The sequence below is a fragment of the Protopterus annectens genome, chromosome 4.part0 (assembly GCF_019279795.1).
Source record: "Protopterus annectens isolate FY-2018-M chromosome 4.part0, PAN1.0, whole genome shotgun sequence".
NCBI classification, from domain to species: Eukaryota; Metazoa; Chordata; order Ceratodontiformes; family Protopteridae; genus Protopterus; species Protopterus annectens.
This window is the reverse complement of record NC_056733.1, coordinates 617,172,443-617,193,613: the sequence shown is the minus strand read 5'-3', so window position 1 is coordinate 617,193,613 and position 21,171 is coordinate 617,172,443. Positions and strand designations below refer to the sequence as shown.

At 44.4% G+C, this 21,171-nt stretch overlaps 1 protein-coding gene across 9 annotated transcripts in view; it reads left to right on the top strand.

Moving 5' to 3' along the window:
* LOC122799480 (N-lysine methyltransferase KMT5A-like) overlaps window positions 1-21,171 on the top strand; it is an 882,477-nt gene that overhangs the window by 473,297 nt on the left and 388,009 nt on the right. For all 9 annotated transcript variants that reach the window (XM_044068570.1, XM_044068567.1, XM_044068572.1 and 6 more), the window contains one exon: window positions 6,549-6,711. In XM_044068570.1, the coding sequence (XP_043924505.1) occupies window positions 6,549-6,711 (163 nt within the window). The remainder of the gene's footprint in view (window positions 1-6,548; window positions 6,712-21,171) is intronic.

Genomic DNA, 21,171 nt, shown 5'->3' with positions numbered 1-21,171 from the left:
TGTTTCTTCCTTGTCCTCTCAAGCCCACTGTGGAGGAGCCCCTTACGAAGAAAATGTGTAAGAGGAGGCATTTGGTCTCAGAGTCCCTTGCCGAGGACACAGATTTTGAGAAAGGAGACTGGTCCCGCAGACTTCCACCCGAGGAAGTTTCCTTTGGGGAACATCCTCTAACTTCTCAAGCAAAAAGGTGGGTGGTCTTCCCCCACCCCATCTTTGGAGGAAACAGTGTTCCTGAAGGCCTTCGGGACGAGCCCATCTTCTACCTTGTTGTTACCGCCTGCTGATGAGCTTGTGGAATTCATCACCAACAGGGCTTGAAAGGAGCTGGACACAGTGGAACCGGTACCTAAAAAGGCAAACATTTATCAGTCCCCCAAAAGATAAAACCTTTTGGAGTAAGGTCATACCTGTTGATGCCATTGTGGTGGCAGCCACTACTAAAAAGGAGCTAGTGGATCAGAGCTCCTTGGTCCATCCCCTGAATAGGGAGTCTCTGATGATTGTTTTAGAAAGCGCACGTTTGTCTGCTACCTTCGGACTGAGGGCAACCAACTACATGGTGCATTTCACCTGGCTTCAGAGGGATTTGGTAGTGGAGCTTACCACCTCCTTCAGAGTTACTGGCCCCAGCGAGTCTCAAACTGGTCTGTCCTATGCTATTCACTTTAACTTCCCTGTCTAATGCTTTGAGGTTGATCTGCAGTGCTGCTGAGGCCACCAGTCCAGTGGCTGGCACAGGGATTGCCATTAGACAGCATGCCTGGCTTCACCTTTGCGTGTTTGCTGAACCCTTCAAGGCATCCTTTACTAATGCTCCCTTTGACGGTTCAACCTTGTTAGGACTTTCGGTCAAGAAAGTGATAACCCGCAGCGAGCAGGAGGGGAAGATTGTCTGCTGTTTGAGTCACATTTTCTACTTTGATATCTTTCTCCAAGACTCAAAGTAGTAAGAAGCTTTGATTCCACAGGAACCAGTCCTCTTTCCAGGATGCTCCCTTAGTCTTCTTCCACAGGCTGGGCTAGGGGATTCAATGGTAGATGCTGCCCCAGAGGCAGAGATGGTCTGTAAAATCAGGGCTCCTGAGAAACTTTCTCAGAGAATTCCCCCCAGGTCTCCTGAAGCACTGCCCGGCTGTCCTGACCTGGAGGAAGTCAGGGGATGAGATTCTCCTACTAGCCTGGACAAATATCGCCTCAGATTAGTGGGTGTTACTTCATTCTCTTTTTTCAGCTTCTCCCATGTCAAAATCTCTCATGGACGTTCCACACTGCCAGTGGGAGTTGGCCCACCTTAAGGTCCTAGACCATCAAAAAAGAGCTATCCACGAGGTTCTAACAGGACAGTTAGGTACTGGAACTTGCTTTTTTTTTTCTTTTTGATGCTAGAAAAGACAAGGGTCCTGCAGCCAGTTTTGGACCTCAGCGATTTGAATGTCAGTTCAGAAGGCCAAGTTCTGGATGTTCAGTCTGGACACGTACTGTCATATTGAGATTGACACACGTTCCCAGGGACACCTGCATTTTTGAGTAGGGGCAGTCATTACCAGTTGATCCCTGCCCTTTGGACTCACCACAGCCTCCCAGGTGTTATACCAAGTATATGGCAGTGGTGGCAGCTGAGCTCAGGTTACAAGGCTTCCATTTCTTCCCGTACCTGGATGATTGTCTCCTCACAGCCCCCATGAGGCTTCAGCTGTCATTGGCCAACTATACCCACAATCTTTTTCAGGAGCTTAGTATCAAGGTCAGTTTGCCCTAATCCAGTCATTCTCAGTCCCAGAACCTGGAGTGTATTGGAATTCAACTGGGCACTGTGTCGGAGACTGCAGCACTATTCCTGTGCAGAGTTCATCTCCTTTGGGATCAGTTGTCTCACGTGCTGGCTCTGGGGCATTCCACAGCTCTTCTAATTCTACAGGCATTTGGATGGCAGCCACCCTTGAACCTAATTGGTCCCATTCGTCAGGTATCACATGCAAGTTTTGCAGTGTGCCCCAGTTGTACAGTGGTCCGTTTAGATCCATTTCATATCATTGCCCATCAGGATGACTCTGGAATGTGGAAATCACCTTGCTTGGTGGCTTTCACTCAGGGTAGTCTACTTCGCAGGCCCTTTTTTCCCCCACCCAAGGCCACAGTGACCACAGATGCCTCCTTGCTGGGGGGGAGGGACATTTTCAGGGAAGGATGGTTCAAGGCACGTGGTCCCCCGTAGAGACCCAATTGCAGATAAACATCCTAGAGATGAGATCAGTCCTTTTAACATTGCAGGCCTTTCAGGAGACTCTCCCTCTTGGGACTACAGCAGTTCAGACCGACAACGTCTGTTGTCTGGTACATCAACAAGCAAGGGGAGATGCACTGTTATCCCCTGGACATTGAGGCCATGAGAGTGTGGGAATGGGTGATGCCTTCCAGGTGCTTTTTTCTTGCAACTTGCACATTCCTGGCAGCTCCAATGTGTTGGCCAACAGACTCAGCAGGTGCCTCTTGAGTCCTCATAAGTGGTCCCTGAATCCATCAGTGACACGTCAGTCTTTTGACTGTTGGGGTCAATTTTGCTGCCATCTTTTTACCTCTCCAGTCAACCACAAATGCAGCACCTACTTTGCCCTGATCCTCCTGAAGGAGGAGTCTCCCATGGACGCTCTGAATCACACTTGGCTGTCGGGACTCCTTTATGCTTATCCTCCACTCCTCTGAGTCCCAAAGTCTTACAGAAAGCTGTCCATCTGAAGGCTCCTCTCATCTTCATTGTCCCCTTTTGGCCTCAGGTGTGATTCTCCCTACTTTGTCATCTGAAATATCCCCCATGGATATTGGATCCAGCTCCGGATCGCATCTCCCATTCTTGTGGGGTCTCCTTCCCAACCTTCAGACTCTTCGTCTAGCCACTTGGTTTCTCTAGTTCCAGTGATCCTTTCTCAGTCCTGGCTTCCCTCTCCGATCAGACATATGTTGATGTCTCACATTTACTCTGAATTTTTAGCTGCGTATTTTAACAGGTACATAATTAAAAGATGATTTGTATTATTTTACAGTGATGCAACTGCGTACTATTTCCTGCATGCAAGGATCAGGATATGGTGAAAAGTGGAAGTATCTGCACTTGCGTATATTAGCCATTAAAAGTTAGAGACCCTCATTTTCATCTTTGTAAACCTTCATCCAACTTAAAATATGATCAACACATCACTCAAGCCATTAAGAAACTCTCCAAAAGTTGGGTTTTCATTTTTCATTGACTACTCTAGGAAATTAGCATCTTGATCTTCTCCCTTCCCTTATCTATGCAGCACCTATCCAGACTAACCTTTCACTCCACCTTGAATAAACTGTGGATTTGCTGCAATAAAGTGGTTGCCCCCAGCTTAACAAACCATTTGCACCACTGCTAGCACTGAAGCACCATCACTGGCTTGAATTACCCAATTACCTTACTCCCAACTGCTTAGTGCTCACAAAAATAGTGCCCAGTACCTGCCCATCACTGCAAAACATCCTCAAACAGTGCTTCCCTCCTAGGAATCCCTGCTCACAGAATAAATGTCTCCTAAGACCAAGTCTAATAGTGCAGGAGACTCAATTTACTCATCCTTTGTTGCTAAGCACTGGAACTGTATCCCACGCACCATAAAACAAGTCATTACCACATGTTTCGAACACCGCTTAAAACACCTAAGTTTGTCGTCGCTGTGCTCTTGCTCCCATCCTACCTAAAGCCACCTTTCTATTTCTCTTCAGTTGCTAATCTCTGTCACCCTGACTTTTACCTTTATCCCTGTGTCTCTCATCTCCACTACTGCTCCTCCAATTAACCTGTATCCTTAATCTCACTTCCTATAATACCCACTCCTTACCCACATCATACATGTTTGCTGTTATCGCAACCGTTCTAGTGTTAGAACTTTGTATAATGTTTTTCTTTATTTCTGGTTATACACTTCCTCCTCTATTTTTTGTTCCCGCACAAGTGACATCCTCCCTCCGTTAATGTTAATATGCATATACTGAACCAGTGCGCATTCATTGTTCTCTCATATCAAGGTGTTGCATGTTAACATGTCTGACTTGTGTAAAATGTGACATCTAAAGTATGACAAATGTCTTTGTCTCTCTATTTACCTACAAAGTAATATTTAAATATGTATTTGATGTGGTGCTTTTCTCCATGGGCCTTCACTGAAAATGAGTTGTGCCCAGTTGGACTTTCTCAGTGACCAAGATAATTAAAAATATTAAATGTCTAGTAGCACTTTACTTTGGCATACAAAGATGTTTTTTCCTCTGACACCATCACTAGCTCCTAGTGACTGACGAGCAAGGCAGTCTCACCAGGTGCAGAGAAGTTCTTTGCGCCCTGCCTTTCACCTCTTAAGAGATCTGTGTAACCTTTGAGTTTTACCTAACATTTGTGCTGTAGGCAAGTTGTTCCTGTTATGTAAAGGCATGTTCAACATTTTCACCTTTCAGGAGATCTTGAACATCCTTCCCAAAGTTGTCCTGTCAGATGAGTTGCTTTTCACCTTGTCTATGCCTTGGGGCTCCCAGTCCTTTAGGGATGTCTGTGTTGATGGTGCCACATGTGAGGTATTGTGAAGACTGCAGTGGTCCATTGACTAAGTCTCATTGAATTTGCCAGTCATGATCTCTGCATCATGCAGTAGACTGTGTTTGGTGGTTGACTCCAGAATTATTTTAACAAGCCATCACTTTGCACTTTTAGATTATATTTACAGTGGGTGCTAGCTTCCTGTGATAGGGTGCCGTTTGGGACATATGGCACTGAATTTTGTTTCATTCTCATTCCTTTAGAAATGAGCAGTCCTTGCTGTGTAGTAGTGGGTTCCACAAGGTCTCTGCAGACAAAATGACACTAATGTGATATCAGTGTATGGAATAACTTCAACTGTTGCTTCACTGTGGAAAGGATAGGAGAAATTGGATCTTCAACACTAATTTGTGTGCTTAAGGCTCATGAAAAAAACAAGGTCAGTATACAAGTCTTGATGTTCTAATAGTGACAAATCCCTCAATGGCAGCAGTGATATTCAGGAAGTTGGATTGCCTTTTCAAAGGTATTTTTGCTTGTTCAGAATGTCAGAATTTTTTTTGCCTTCCCAGCGACAGTTGCAAAGATACATTGATAGGATTTTGCCAGTCGCCTGTTCCATGCATACGTTTCATTTCTGTAGGTAAAATCAAATGCAGTAGTCATACTGGTTGCTGTTCACAGGTCCAGACTGAGTGGGTTTTCTATATTTCATCAGTTTTGGCTGACACAACCCTTTCTACTCCAGTAAGTGTTTGACCAGTCTGAATCTTTTGTCCTGCTAAAGGATTGGATACGCCAGTTTCATACATCTTAGATTTGAGTTTTGAGCTGAAGTGAGTTCTGGTGTATCCAATTCCAAACAACCTTCCGCTTGGAAGACTTTTTAGAAGAAATAGAAGACTCAACTGTGAGCGGTCTGTAGGTATATGGATACCTTTTTCATGATTGTGCTTTTGCAAAAGTCCTTAAACACATTTCAGTGCCTTTTGGTGCGGGTGTTATTTTAGCTCTTTTAAACTTAAGTACAGGTCAAAAATCAAAAATGTAAACTTTTTGGCTGTATTTTGTAAGCTTTCATGTATTGTGCTTTTTTTGTAAACCAAGTCTCTCCCGGGATGATTACATTTTGAACCTTTTTTTTTTTTTTTTTTTTTTTTTTTTTGAGTTAACAATTCCTGTTCTGTAAACTTTTTTCTTTTATTTTTCATGTGAGCTGTGGGTTAGTCTTTGCCTGAGTTTTCAGTAGTTTTCTAAGTGCATATTGGGCATCTTTTCATGCCCATGGTGGCTGCTGAGATTTCAGTTTGTCATTTTTCTTGCAGTACTCTTTGCGTGTCATTACCTGGACTGCCTATGTATAGTTAGGTAATGTAAAGGCAAGAAAAGACCTTAAGAGTAGAGTCTTCTACTTCCCTTAACCAAAGAACACTAATGTAAAAATGTTATCATAGCCTACCAGACCAGTGTGTACATACGTCTTTTATTGTACTTCCTTATAGTACGTCTTTGCGACTACTGCTTGGTCGTTCCTTAGCCTTGGAAGTTGGATGTGATTTCTTCATTCTCATCTTGAGGCTGTGGTAATTGGAATATTTCCTTATGCTAGCCACCTAGTAGACTTGAACTGGGGTTTCTGCCGTAGCTTTTTCTTAAGTCTTGACTGCCCTTAAACACTCCATTTCTGGACCAGTGCATTTGGAGGGGGGGGGGGGGTAGGCTGTACTTGGCAATCTAGGCGAGCTGTTTGCCAAGCTGTCCAGGTGACTGCATCATATCGGTCTTCTGCTCCTTCAGTCGGAACTCTTAATTAAAAGTACGGTAATACAGGGAGGAGCCATCATATTTGTAAGTTTATAATTTGTCTTCCATTGTTGCATTTCTTTACATTGTTTTTAGGTAATGCAAGCAGCAAAGTCCTTTGGTAATTTGTTTTGATAAGATATGGAAGGTGTTATGTGCAAGTAAGTTATTTGCCTATTTTTACCTCTTTCAGGAGAATATATTCCATTGCAAACCCAGCTTGTACGCCTCCATTTTGAGACCTTTAAAGCTTTCTGCTTGGACTGCTCCACCTCAGCAAGAAAATACTGTTTTACATCATGAAATACCATATCATGGTAAAGTGCATTTAAGTGAAACCCAGACTAAGGAAGGAGGTTTGTATAATGTATGTTCTGTATCTCAGTAAATTTCAGACCATTAAAAAGCTACTTTGTGTCAGCATTAGATTAGGTGGATCATGTTTGGCGTTTTTTTTTCTTCAGAGGAAAGTTGTGAGTTTTTGCTACTTTTAAACACAATGCAGTTATTGGCTGTAGTGTAACACTTTCAGTTTGTAGAAGTGTTGATTTAGTATACGATTCAAACCTTTCACTCCGAGGTCTGTATCTCCAAGTTTTATAGTTTGTTACAGGTGTGTTACAAAAAGAAAATTGTAGACTGGAAGCAGTTTAACTTTTTGTATACATCAGGTTAAGAAGTAGCCTATCATGGTGCTTCACTGCTTATTTAATATCCAGTTTACGTTTAAAAATGTTATGCTGTGCTGCTGGTAGAAAAAAATGCAAGACAGTGCAATTTGAGCTCCTCTTACCAACACTGTTTTCTAAATGCAGCAATGTGTTGAACTGGTAGTTTAATTGGTGCCGTAGTCACTAAGCAGGATGATGTAGTGAATCTGTTGCCTGACAAATTCCATTTCAGCTGTTATTGCCCCCCCTTTCAAGAAGTACCCTCAAACATAACTCCTCCAACAATAAATAAAGAGCATGGCCTGGCTGTGCTTGCTAAGGCACAGAACACAGCCTTAGTGGACCCCAGTAATATCCTGGGATGCCTCCTGAATAGTTTAAAGTACGACTTGTCAGGGCCAGGAGTCCCTATTTAACTCCAGTTTCAAAACAAACTGTGTGCCGCAAGAATGGAGGACTGTAGCAGTCAACCCCCCTCCTTCGTAAGGACAGACCAACAGATCCTGGAAACTACAATTAGTCTGACTAGTATTTGCAAAATAATTGAAAGCATCATGAAAATGAACAGACACTGGAGACCTCCAGACACTGTATCCATCCCAGTTTGGCTTTGTCAGAGGACGGTCATGCCTACTGAACCTAGTGAACTACTTTTGAAAAAGTCACAAGGCAATGGATGAGAGTTTAAAAAAATGCATACTGCCTACCTTGATCTTGCTAAGCCATTTGATACAGTACCCTGCTTGGTCATTAACAGACTTAAAGAATTATGCATAAACTCCTGTATAATGACTTGGATTGCCAGTTGGCTCATGGACAGGATCTAGAAGGTTGATTGGTGAGACCACCTCCACAGAGAGGCTGGTCAGCAGTGGAGTCCCTCATTCCTCCATACTGGTCCCCACTGCTGTTCAGCATCTACTTCTCAGAAGTCAAAACCAATGTCTGAGACCTTTGGCTGACCAAATTTGCAGATAATTGCAAAGAGAGGGCAGTCCTAGAATCCCCCCCCCCCCAAGGCATACAAACCCCACCTTAAGGACTAACATGGACAAATGACTGGTGCCAAAGGTTTTGGGAAGTATGCCACCCTGGTAAATGAAGTCATTGATAAAACACTACTAAGAGTAGACTCCCTGGCCAAAGATTTGGGAAATTGTGTGAACAGTAACCTAGCCTTTGTCCAACATGTGTTCTAGGCAGTAAAAAAATCCTCTTGTGTAAGGGCATAGCATCTAGGTCCAGGGTGTCGTCCTACCACTGTACTTGGCCTTCATCAGACACATCATCATACCTCTCAGCCTCTTAGAGCAAGGAATCTGGACAAAGCCACAAATAATGGAGGGATAAAGGCCCCAAAATAGGGGAACTTTAAATATTGTTCTTACAAACTTAGAAAGTTAACAGAATAACAGTTTTTGCATTAACATGAATTTCTCTGAAGGATATAAAGTCTGAAATTGAAATGTCTTCTATTTTTTGACTTCAGTCCTCAATGATTTGCCTGAAAATTGAAATTATATGAGGAACAGAGCAAAAATACGAGTCAAAAAAATCTGGACAGTTGAGAGTTATGCACATCATGGAGTATAATGCACCCTTTGGTGTGTACCTGACCAGACACATCCAGTAGTTGTAATGTCTGCAATGGGTTCTTGCAAAGAGAATACAGGACATAAATTCAGTGTCCTATGTGGATCACCTTAAAGCCCCCCCCGCTATACTGCCTCCTACAGACTACTGTGAGGTGATCTATGCTTGGCTTACAAAGCATCTTTGGATCCCACTTTGATAAACATTTTGCATGTCTGCAAAAAAAAAAGCATCACAACTGCTAGATCTAAACACCTAAATTTTGCTTGCAACATAATTGGGACATGTTGGAGAAAGATGCATCTCAGAATTCCCATTTTTTGGAATAGGCTGTCCATCCATGTGAAAACAAAGTTCCTCCCTAACCCTATTTAAGCATAACTTGGACCATTGGATAGGAAATCTAAAATTCATCCCTGGTCTGGCACATCTGTGTCTGGACAGAAGCAGACAGTATATTGTCATAAGCCAAAGTCATGCCCTATATAAATGTCTAAAACATGTCTTGAGTCACATTTGGATTGCACAGCTAGGTTTATAAAAGCTCTAGTGATTATTAGCCTAGTATACACACGAATCTGTGCTAGTCTGCTAGCAGTAAACAATGTAGGAATATGATAGTAATGCAGTACCTTTTTATTGTACCAATGCAGGTTTTGGAATTCTAGTTTTCAAGCAAACTGGAGTCCATCAGGAGTTGTAAAGTTACAGATGTTTGGAATAACACAAAACATGGCCTTACATTTCTTAACTTTTTCTACCATAATTTGAGTAGAAGGTGCACTGGTGATGTCCTTCTGTTTCGCTGTTGCAGTATTCTTTACAATAGGGCCCCCCTGCCAAGAGCGGTCTAACATGCAGCCAATATACCAAAGCGTTTAGGTATAGGACTGAATTCAAAAAATAGAAGACATTTCAATTTTTAAGGTATGCTGTAAATCATGCATGTGCTCCCCGTTTATAGTGTAGGATATAAATGTGACATGGCACGTACCATCTTCAGACCTTCTTTGCTGCCAGTCCAGATGCCATCTTTTCATCATTCTGAACATTCGCCTCGTTGGCTCACCAAGCTGTTTCAGATAATTGTTCAATTGGGTTTTTTCTCTTATCTTTTCCTTTTTGTTGCTGATGGGGTTTCATGTCATCCAGGAAGGGTGAATGCCACTGTGGGAGACATTCCCCATAAAGATTGTCATGAGCAGTGCCTATTTTGTCTGTGCTTCCCACAACTATATGTTCTGTCCCATTTGTCAGGCTTTCGTTCCAAAGACTCTCTGTAGTCAACTTCTTTGGCCTTGTATTTTCATTTAAAACTTTTATGGAAGGACACTATGGAGGAAACTTTCCCCTTTGAGGCTCAGCATTCTGTGAAGAAGGCGACCAAGAAGTCGTGGTCCGATTCTTCCACTGTACTGCCTCTGCCAAACATCTCTCCTGGGGTTAATGGAAGCCCAGCGATTGCTCGGCTCTTCTGTTGGATTCCTCTTCCCCGACCCCTTTGAAGATTGGCATGGATATGACCTTGAACATGTCCCTGGAGGCTTCACGGATGTCTGCTTCATACGCTCAGTGGAACTCTGGTTTATTGCTGAATGGCTTAGGGGTGTTACTCTGTAACCAGAATTTGAGGAAGTTCCAACTACAATTGTGAAAAGTTGTCCAGCTTCTGAGCCTTAAGTTTTTTACAAGGCAAGCATCCCTTTGAAGAAAAAACAGAAAAAGCAGGCTTCTACTCCTAAGGCCCCTCCGAGTGAAAGGCAGAATTTCACTCTGAGTTTATTTAATGCCCTTATGGCTTTTGAACCTCTTCAAGGAGTTTCTATTCCTGCTCCACCTTGGTCACCAACTCCTCTTAAAAGGCCTAGGGAGCAGGGATTCCTCAGAGGAAGAGTTGGATTCAGATGAGGCATCTCTTGCTTACTCATCAGATTCCTTCCCTTTAGATTATGGTTCTGATGAAGAGGAGTCTAGTAGTCCTGACACTCATTTAGGAATGCAATTTCGAGGATTATGGAATTTTTTAAAGGGATTGTGCTGAGGTTTCTGAGGTACAGTAGAGGTGGTATGAGCTTCTGCAAATGGACTGTCCCAGACCTTCTGCTAACCCTCCTGTGTTAGCCGTCTTGTTTGGATGTCTTTTCTACCAAGTCTCAGGCTCCAGAATCCCAGCCCCCTACCCCCCTTCAACAAAAAAAGGTTTTACAGGATGCCCGAGGATTGCAAATACCTTTATAGATGGCCTTCATCTGACTCCTGTGTAGTATCGGACATGGGATAAGCCACATCATTTACTGCCTTCTACAAAGCTTCCTTCTGATAAAGATAGGACTATGGAAAGTCTGGGTAAGAAAGTTTATGCCTCTGCTGCCTTCTCTTTGAGAGCCATCAATTACCCGACCTGTATGTCCAGATATATTTTGGCTGTTTTCTTCGACCTGTCTGGTAATGTCTGACCTTAGTTCTGAAGGGAAGACTTTTGCCTCTTCTTGGGGATTTCTCAGGTGGCTTTCTCTTTCAAGTGCAATTATGATGCAGTAGATGCTTCTTCCAGAGCTGCTGCTTTTGGTTCCAAGATATTCCTGGATGTTCATCGTGTTACCCTGCTGCAGTCATCACACTTGGGTTATCCTGCCATCAGGCGGTCCTGCAGTCGGCCTGAGTTCCAAAGTCTTGGTCCGGCGTCTGTTGCTTTCGCTTCTTCCCTGACGTCAGTGCGCCAGGGGTATAGAAGAGGCATCCAACGCCATTTTCTTCAGCCTTTCTTGCCACGTGGTGCCCGAAGCAGAAACAGTTCGCAAGTGCCGGTCGGCACCTGAGATTTTCTAATCGAATTTCAGTCCGAAGTCTTCAATAAAGCTAAGTACCCCGTTACGGAACTTTTTCTTGCCTCAGTCCGATGTCAGAAAAAGTTAATTGCATTTCTTGTGGGAAGCAAATGCCTCATGAGGACTTCCATTCTTATTGTATTCCTTGCCTAGGCCCAGACCACGACGTCACAGGTTGTCAGTTTTGTGCTAGGTTTAATAAACGAAGTTTCAAACGCCGTTTTGACTTCGCACAACATTACTTTGGTAGGAAATTTAATTATATCATGCCTTCGGAGCAGCCGACGACCGGCATGCATAAAAAACGCAAGGATAAGGACAGGTTGCCTAGGACCAAGCCAGACTACAAGGCCTCTGCTGGGCCTGTCGCCGGTTCTCCGATTTTCAGTGAGGCGCCTACGCAGCCCCTGACGACCGAGGAATTGGAACCCCAGACAGCTGCGGATTCTCAAGCGGAGTGTACTAGGCCGTCGCAGCCATCTTCATTAGGTCCTTCTGACACCGGAGCAGGAGGAGACCCCAGTGCAGTAGAAACACCTTTGGTTGCACAAGGTGTCTTCAGACCGACTACACTCACCATTAAATCTTATGCTAAGCTTAAAACTCCATTAAAACCAAAAAAGACTGTACATCAGTCTCCAGTTCAAGGCCCCATGCCTAAGAAACAGATTCTTAATATGGCTGAAGATTTGATTACCCTAATCAGGGGTTCCCATCCCCCTCCAGATAAAAGACCAAGACAAGAGGAGGATTATGCTTCCTCTGACCAGGTTTCAGTTTCCTCAGATTCTTCTGAGGAACAGGATTACGCTTTTCCCCCATATGAAGACTCTGATGCTGAAGATTCTATTCCCTCAGCATCTCCCCCTGAAGATTACTCCTTTGGGGAAACTTTACATACCATGAGGGAACATTTCCACTGGGAAGGCCAGGACTACTCTGATTCTAAGAAAAGGCTCCGAGAGTTCCTTTTACTACCTCAGCACAGACCACTTGCTATCCCTCCAGTTTTAGACATTGTGCTTGGCTTCTCCTCTAAACAGTGTTTTTTTGAATCGTTTATTAGTGTTTTGGTTTGCACTGGACTTTGGTTTACCAGTTTTACATTGTGGATGATGTTTACTTGGAGTCTAGTCTAAATCCAGACTCTCTACCTCCTGCTCCAGCCAAACCAGACAGATATTACAGAGTACCTGACTCTCACAAATTCCTTTATAAAAGTCCTGTGGCTGACCGAGAAAATTTCCTAGGGTCCCAAAGAGGCTAAAGCTTCTATAGCTAAAAATCCTGTGCCCTCTGAAAGGGATTCCAGAGCCCTAGATAGATGGGGAAAGAAGATGTACATCTCAGCTACTCTGGCTATGAGAGCATTAAATTGTCAGTTTCACATGCTGAAATATCAGCAATTCCTAATGTCTCAAAACAAAAAATGAGCACACATTCTGAACAGTCTGAATTCAAGGAAATGCAGGATCAGTTGCATGCAGCTGAACAGGTGGGCAAACATACTTTACAATGTGGATTTGATTCATTGGAAGCTTCCTGTAGAGCAGCTGTTACTGGGTCTGTCATACGTAGACATGCTTGGCTAAAAGAACAAACCCTACCTGATCATGTTAAAGCAAAATTATTGGATGCACCTTTACAGCAGGATGTATTATTTGGTGTCAAAGCAGAAGAGGTTTTAAAGAAAATGGAGGATAAGGCACCGTCTATGCAGACGGTCAAGGATTTTTTTTACAGGTACAACCCCCTCGTTTCAGCAGAAATTGGCCAACAAAAAACTGGTCCTTTCTAGCTTCAAACAGATCACAGAGGGGCAAATACAGACACCCAAGGGGCAGAGGTCAGTCACAAGGCCCCTACAAACCTTGCCAATGGAGTACTGCTACCCAGAAAGGTCCATAGGTTTATACTAGGCTATCTGCCCTAAGGCATTTATAAGCCTAGCCCAAAGTTATGTGGCTTACGCCACCCCTTATGTTAGAAATAATGTGCCCATTAGTTTGTTGTGCCTCTGTCCAGCAGTGACACAGAGATGATTCCCGGGGTAAACCTACGATCTCCCATCCACCGGTCAAGATTTCTCTTGAACAGAGCCAGCGAGGTGCTCTGCCTCACATGGACCGGGATTTTATTCCACAGCATGGGGAGTCTCTGGGTGATAAATCTATCCCTCCAGCACGTCCTATTTATATCCGTGCTAAGGTTTAAGTCACTTGCTCTAGTGGTTCTGGTGGATTTGGATTTTTTTGAGGTGGAGCATGTCCATTAATTCCGGGTTGGTCATGGCCTTGTATGTCAGGCACAGGTCACCTCTGAGCAGACGGTATGCAACTGAATAGAGTTGGAGTTTCTTCAGTCTGGCAGTATATGACAGGTTTTGGAGTCCCTTTATCCTTTTGGAGAGGAACTTTTGGGGTCTCTCCAATTGCTGCAAAGGAGGAGAAGACAGGCCCCAAGCTAGCAGAAGACAAACACAATGACTCAACCCTCAAACTACCAAGCAAATCTCTCTTGGCAACTCCCTTGGGAGGAACATTTAACACTTTTTTTGCAGACAACTGGCACATCATCACAAAAGATAAATGGGTCCTAAACATTGTCTCACAAGGATACAGATTCCACTTTCATACCTTGCCAAGGATAAAAGGAATGCCAAACTTGCCACCAAATCAATGGGCAGCGGCACAAAAACAAATTACAGCTGTCATGGACATGAGCCATTCAACAGGTACCTACACAGGAGCAAGGACAAGGATTTTACTCAAGACTCTTTCTAGTCCCAGGAAAGGAAAAAGCATAGAGACCCATTCTGGATCTTTCAGTTCTGAACACCTATCTGCAAGTACCAACATTCAAGATGCTAACACTACAGCAGCTTCTTCCCATGCTGGGCAAGAAGGCTTGGCTAGTAACGTTGGACCTCAAGGAGACATACCTGCATGTCCCTATCAGACAAAATTGCAGAAGATACCTCCGCTTCATTGCAGGTTCAACCCATTATCAATTCTCTGCACTGCCCTTAGGCTTATCTACTGTGCCCAGGGTCTTCACAAAATGCCTGGCACCAGTAATTGCATACTACAGACAGAGGAATTCAAATATACCCATACCTGGACGACTGCCTTATTCAAGCAGAAAGCAAGGACATTCTTTTAAAGCATCTGGCATTTGTCAAACATCTTCTAAGTTGCCTAGGGTACACAGTAAACGAAAAGAAATCAAAGCTAGTGCCCTCACAAAACATAATATTCCTGGGTGCCAGCTTGAATACAACAGCCCGGATGGCTTATCTAACGCCAGACAAGCAACAACAGCTGACTCAATACTTCAAAATAATGGCGACAAAGACCCAGTTCCCTGCAAGAAAAATTCTGCAGGCCTTGGGATTCATGGCATCTTGCATACTTCTAATACCATTTGCAAAACTGCATACGAGGGAATTACAATGGTACCTGAAAAGCATATGAGCTCACCACAGCCACAGCTTGGAAACAATGATACCACTCATTCCCTGCCTTCAACAGGAGTTTCTATGGTGGGCACAGGCATGTCACCTCAACAAGGGTCAGCCTTTCACCTTACTCACAGCCAGGCAAACTATGACAACAGATGCATCGGACTATGCCTGGGGAGCACACATGGCAGGACAGTGCATTCAGGGCAAATGGACTACAGATCAAAGGCATCTGCATATCAATCAAAAAGAAATTATAGCAGTACACAATGCTCTAACAGCTTTCCAAGGACCTCTTACACCCAGGACAACTAATAATAAAGACGGACAGTACCACAGTAATGTGGTACATAAACAAGCAAGGGGGCACACATTCCTACCCTCTATGCAGGCAAGCAATGACCTGGTGGAACACAGCACTGTCTTACCAAGTTCAGCTACAAGCACAATTCCTGCCAGGAAAGAAAAACACATTGGCAGATGACCTAAGCAAGAAACATCCTGGATCCCCACGAGTGGAAACTAGATCCACAAATATTTGCAATAACTCAAAAATGGGGACGCCCAGACATAGATCTGTTTGCCAACACCCAAAACTACAAACTTCAAAAATTTTGCACAAGGACATTCCACCCACAAGCTTGTAAAGTGGACGCCCTCTCATTCAGTTGGAAAACATTAACAGTATATGCCTTTCCTCCACTGCCTCTTCTAGCAAAGGTACTGCTGAAAGTCAGATTAGAGAGGCCACAAATGATACTCATTGCACCAGACTGGCCATGCCAGCACTGGTATCCAATTCTAAGGAACATGACCCACGGCCCACCATGGATTTTACCACAAATTCCTCACCTGCTCACCCAGCGAGACAATCAGATTCTACACAGCCAGCTCAAGACTTTAAACCTGGCTGCATGGCAAATTACCTAAACAACCAGCCAACACCTCTATCCAAAGCTGTTATGGATGTCATTCTGGAGGCCAGGAGGCCCAGCACCAGGAAAACCTATTCAGACGACATGGAAAAGATTTTGCGCCTGGAACCAGGCTAAAGGCCAAAATCCCCTTGATCCAAACATTCCTCAGATTCTGCAATATTTAATTGAGATGTTGCACAAAGGACTTTCCTTTTCATCTATTAACATCCACGCCTCAGCAATTTCAGCTCATTACAACACGGATCCTCCTTTATTTTCACATCCACTCCTAAGATAGTACCTCAGAGGGGCTAAGAACATAAGACCATCCAGGAGAGCACCAACACCTACTTGGGATCTCAACTTTGTTCTGGAAAAGCTTACACTGCCGCCCTTTGAACCAGCTTTTTCAACTGATTTAAAATTTCTTTCATGGAAAACTGCCCTGCTACTAGCAATAACTTCAGCTAGAAGAGTCTCAGAGCTGCAGGCACTAATGGCAGTGGAGCCTTTCCTCATTTTTCATTAAGACGGTCTCTCTCTATGAACTAACCCTTCCTTTGTCAAAGGTGGTATCCAGTGTGGCCCTAAACCAAACCATTCATTTTCCCACCTTTTTTCCAAATCCCCAGAACAGAAGAGAAAGACTCCTGCACTCTTTGGACATTCACAGGCAATTACGTTACTACTTGGATAAAACTAAGGCTTTCAGAAAATCTGACCAGCTCTTTGTATCCTATGCTGCAGGATCACAAGGAAACGCCATCTCAAAACAGACCATTTCAAAATGGATAGGAGGTTGCATACGTTTCTGCTACACACATCATGGGAAACCGGTACCTGCTAACATTAGGTCCCACTCCACCAGAGCTACAGCTGCATCAGCAGCCTTTCTCAGAGGGGTGCCAACCAAGGATATTCTGGAAGCTGTAACTTGGAGTTCAGTGCACACCTTCACCAAGCACGATCACTTACCTCTATATTCTAAGACTAGAGCTGGTTTTGCCACTGCAGTTTTGCAGGGCCTGCTAGCTTCTTATAACCCTGTTTAACTCCACCACCCTTCCTTAGCTTTGGGATTCAACCCAAGTGTGATGACTGCAGCAGGGTAACACGATGAACATATTACAGTTTTGTACCTACCGTAAATGTAGATGTTCGAGTGTTCGCCCTGCTGCAGTCCAGGTTACCCTCCCTCCATCCCCTCTGAACTAGCTGGACTTATCTATACCATTCTATCCTATACAACCTCTGTGGTTTATTTGCTTGTGCCTGAAGGTATTGTTTTATTTTTATATGTACATTTTAAATAGAAATACATATATATTGCCTACCTGTTGGGGGCACCTGACATCTGGGGCAAGAAAAACTGAAGAAAATGGCATTGGATGCCTCTTATATACCCCTGGCGTACTGACGTCAGGGAAGAAGCGACAGCAACAGATGCTGGACCAAGACTTTGGAACTCAGGCCGAATGCGGGACCGCCTGACAGCAGGATAACCCAAGTGTGATGACTGCAGCAGGGTGAACACACTAACATCTACATTTATGGCAGGTACAAAACTGTACTTTTTGGCTTTTTTTGCCTGATATTAAGGCCATGTTGATGGATGCTCTTCATGAGGATAAACGCTTTTTTTGATGCAGCTGCTGCTGACTTGTCTGTTCAGGATAAGGGCAGGGCTTTGCAAAAACTTGTGCACGTTTGTTTCTCCTGTGCTTAAGTTTCAAAGAAATTGCTCTAATAAGCTGGCCTTTGTACATAGGCAGTCTCTCCTTCCTCCAGAGGGTTAAAAAGCGGGGGGGGGGGGCTCTCCTACTTTTAAAGCTACCCAGATGTCCTTCAAGAATGCAACTGCAGTCATAACATGTGGGTTGTCCTGCCTCAGGCAGCCCTCGGTCGGCCGGATTCCAAAGTCTGGGTCCGACGTCGGCTGATGTCGCATTTCTCTCCGACAGAGCGGCTGGAGTACATAAGCATCAGCCGACACCATTTTCTTCAGTCTTTCTTGCCGTGGTGCCCGAAGCAGAAGCAGTTCGCAAGTGCCGGTCGGTCAGCTCCTGTATTCTATGATACCGAAGTCATCGAAAAAGCTAAGTACCCCGTTGGGGAACTTTTCTTGCCTCAGCCGATGTCAGAAATTACTGAAAAAGTTAACAATTGTCTTTTTTGTGGTAAACAAATACCTCATAAGGATTTCCACTCTTACTGCCTCCCTTGCCTGGGCCCAGACCACGACATCTCGGCCTGTGTAGCCTGTGCTCGCTTCAACAAGCGCACTCAGGCGCCGGGCGGAGTTCGCTGAAGATTTTTTCGGCAATAAATTTGCCTACACCATGCCGTCGGACCTTCCGACATCGCAAACACCCAAAAAGCGAAAAGACCGGGACCGACATCCTCGGCCCGCGTCTACCACCGACTCAACGCCAAAACCTAGCGCGAGTGCTCCGGTTCCCTCTGAGACGGTCTCTCCACCGCTCCGAACCGAAGACACCGCATTACCGACACCTCCGATTCCAGACATTGCTCCGCCAGTTATAGACTTTCCTCCGGATACCGAAACCGAGGAAATGCTCGAGACCATTGCTGTAGACAAGGTCACTCCTGCACGTGGAGCTGCCAGGCCTCCTATGGCCATGTCTATTAAGGCCTACACTAGGGCTAAGGCAGCCAGCAAAACAAAGCATATTACTTCTAAATCCTTACCTCAGCCGACTCCAGACACACAAATTATGTCCATGGCGGCTGATTTAATTTCCATGATTAGAGGTTCACAGGCCCATCCTGAGAGAGCATCCCAGCCTCCTCCTGATAAAAGGCCCGGGTTGAACCCTCTGACCCTACTCCTTCAGATGAAGACTCTGAGGGCTCTGTCCACTCTGATAGCCAGGAAGAGCTCTTCCAGACTTATGAGGACTCGGATGCAGAAGATTCAATCCCTTGGCCTCCCTCCTGAGGATATTTCTTTTGGGGAAGTTCTGCACACCATGAGGGAACATTTCAAGTGGCAGGGTCAGGAATATTCTGATTCTAGGAAATGCCTTAGGACTTTCCTTAAGAAGCCTCAGCACAGGCCCTTAGCTATTCCTCCTGTACTTGATGTTCTGGATGATTTGTATTCTGACTCTAGTGCTACCCCTGATTCTCTTCCTCCTGCTCCAGCCAAGCCAGACAGGTATTACAGGGTCCCAGAAACTCATTCCCATTTATTCAGGGCCCATTCTGCTGATTTGGAAACTATTTCACAGGGGCCTAAAGGCGTTTCAGCCTCCACCTCAAAAAATCCTTTGCCCTCCAACAGGGAAGCAAGGTCTTTAGAGAGATGGGGCAAAAAGGTTTACACATCCACTACCTTATCTATGAGAGCTTTAAATTGCCTTTTTCATATGTTACAATATCAGGATTATCTTTTAGAAGATTTACAAAAAACATTAGCTTCTCCTGATCCTTTAGACAGGAAGACTTTGCAGGAAGCTGTACATAACACTCAGCAAGTAAGCAATCACTTCCTGCAATGTGGATATGGTGCACTGGAAGCTTCATGTAGGGCAACTATGACAGGGGCAGTGATTCGTAGACATGCTTGGTTAAAAGATCAACCTCTACCAGATCATGTAAAAGCTAAACTTCTGGATGCACCTTTGGAAAAGAACAAGCTTTTTGGTGCAAATGCTAAGGATGTGTTAAAGACCATCGAAGAAAAAGCAAAATCAGTTCAGACTGTGAAAGATTTCCTCCAGGTTCAACCCCCCAGATTCAGTAGGAATTGGCCTTCAAAAAACTGGTCCTTTCCTAATACAGAAAAGTTTCAAAGGGGTAAGAACAGACGTGGCAGAGGAAGAGGCCAATACAGAGGCCCTTACAGGGGCGACAATGGCAGCCAGGAAACCAAAGAAGTGACGCAGGGGTTTCACCTGCCCAACAACCACAAACTCAATGACTTTTCTCTACTACCGCCTACCAGGGAACAACTGGAAGCTCCCTTGGAAATTATCTCTGTTTGCAGAAAACTGGCACAGACTGACAAAGGACAAATGGATTTTGGACATTATAGACAGAGGGTACAGGTTTCATTTTCATACCTTACCAAGAAAACAAGGCATGCCAAACCTACCACAAAAACAAAGGGCAGAGGCTATCAAACAAATCACTCTGCTGACTCGAATGAAAGCAATAGATAGAGTTCCACAACAAGAACAAGAGCAGGGGTTTTACTCAAGACTGTTCCTTGTTCCAAGGAAAGAATCTCAATGGAGACCAATACTGGACTTGTCCGCATTAAACACCTTTCTCATAGTACCAAAGTTCAAAATGCTGACTCTACAGCAACTCCTTCCCATGCTGGGCAAGGAGTCGTGGCTGATTACTCTAGACCTCAAGGAGGCATACCTGCATGTCCCTATCAGACACAGCTGCAGAAGATACCTCAGATTTCTTGCAGGGCCAGAGCATTATCAATTCTCAGCATTGCCATTTGGCTTATCTACTGCGCCCAGAGTATTTACAAAATGCCTGGCTTCAGTAATTGCTCATTGCAGGCTCCAGGGTATACAAATTTACCCGTACCTGGACGACTGCCTCATACAAGCAGACGACAAATTGATGTTGACAAAAAACCTGGATTATGTCATACGATTACTTCAAGCTCTGGGATACACAGTCAACTTCCAAAAGTCAAGACTGCAACCATCCCAGCAAATAATCTTCTTAGGAGCCAAATTAGACACAGCCTCTCAGATGGCTTACCTGACAGAAGACAAGCAAGAGAAGTTAACTCATTACTTCAAAGGTTTAGCAAAACTCACCCAGATGACTGCAAGGAGATTCCTACAGGCCCTGGGTTACATGGCATCCTGCATTCTACTGGTTCCATTAGCAAAACTACACATGAGAAAGCTTCAATGGTACCTAAAAAGCATTTGGTCTCAACAACAACTTGGAGACAATCATACCGCTCATTCAATGCCTTCAAAAGGAATTCCTATGGTGGGCCTCGGTGAGCCAGGAAAACACAGGTATGTCATTCAAAAAACCACAGATAACACAGACCATGACTACAGACGCCTCGGACCTTGGATGGGGGGCGCACATGGAAGGCAGGTGTATACAAGGACAATGGTCTCCAAAGGAAACACATCTGCATATAAACCAAAAGGAAATGCTGGCAGTAATGCATGCCATCGAGGCTTTTCAGCACCAACTCCAGCAAGGCCATTTAATGATACGGACAGACAACACCACTGTGATGTGGTACATAAACAAGCAGGGGGGCACCCACTCTTACCCACTTTGCAGACTGACAATGCAGCTTTGGGAGAAATCACTGAGCCTAAACATCCAGTTA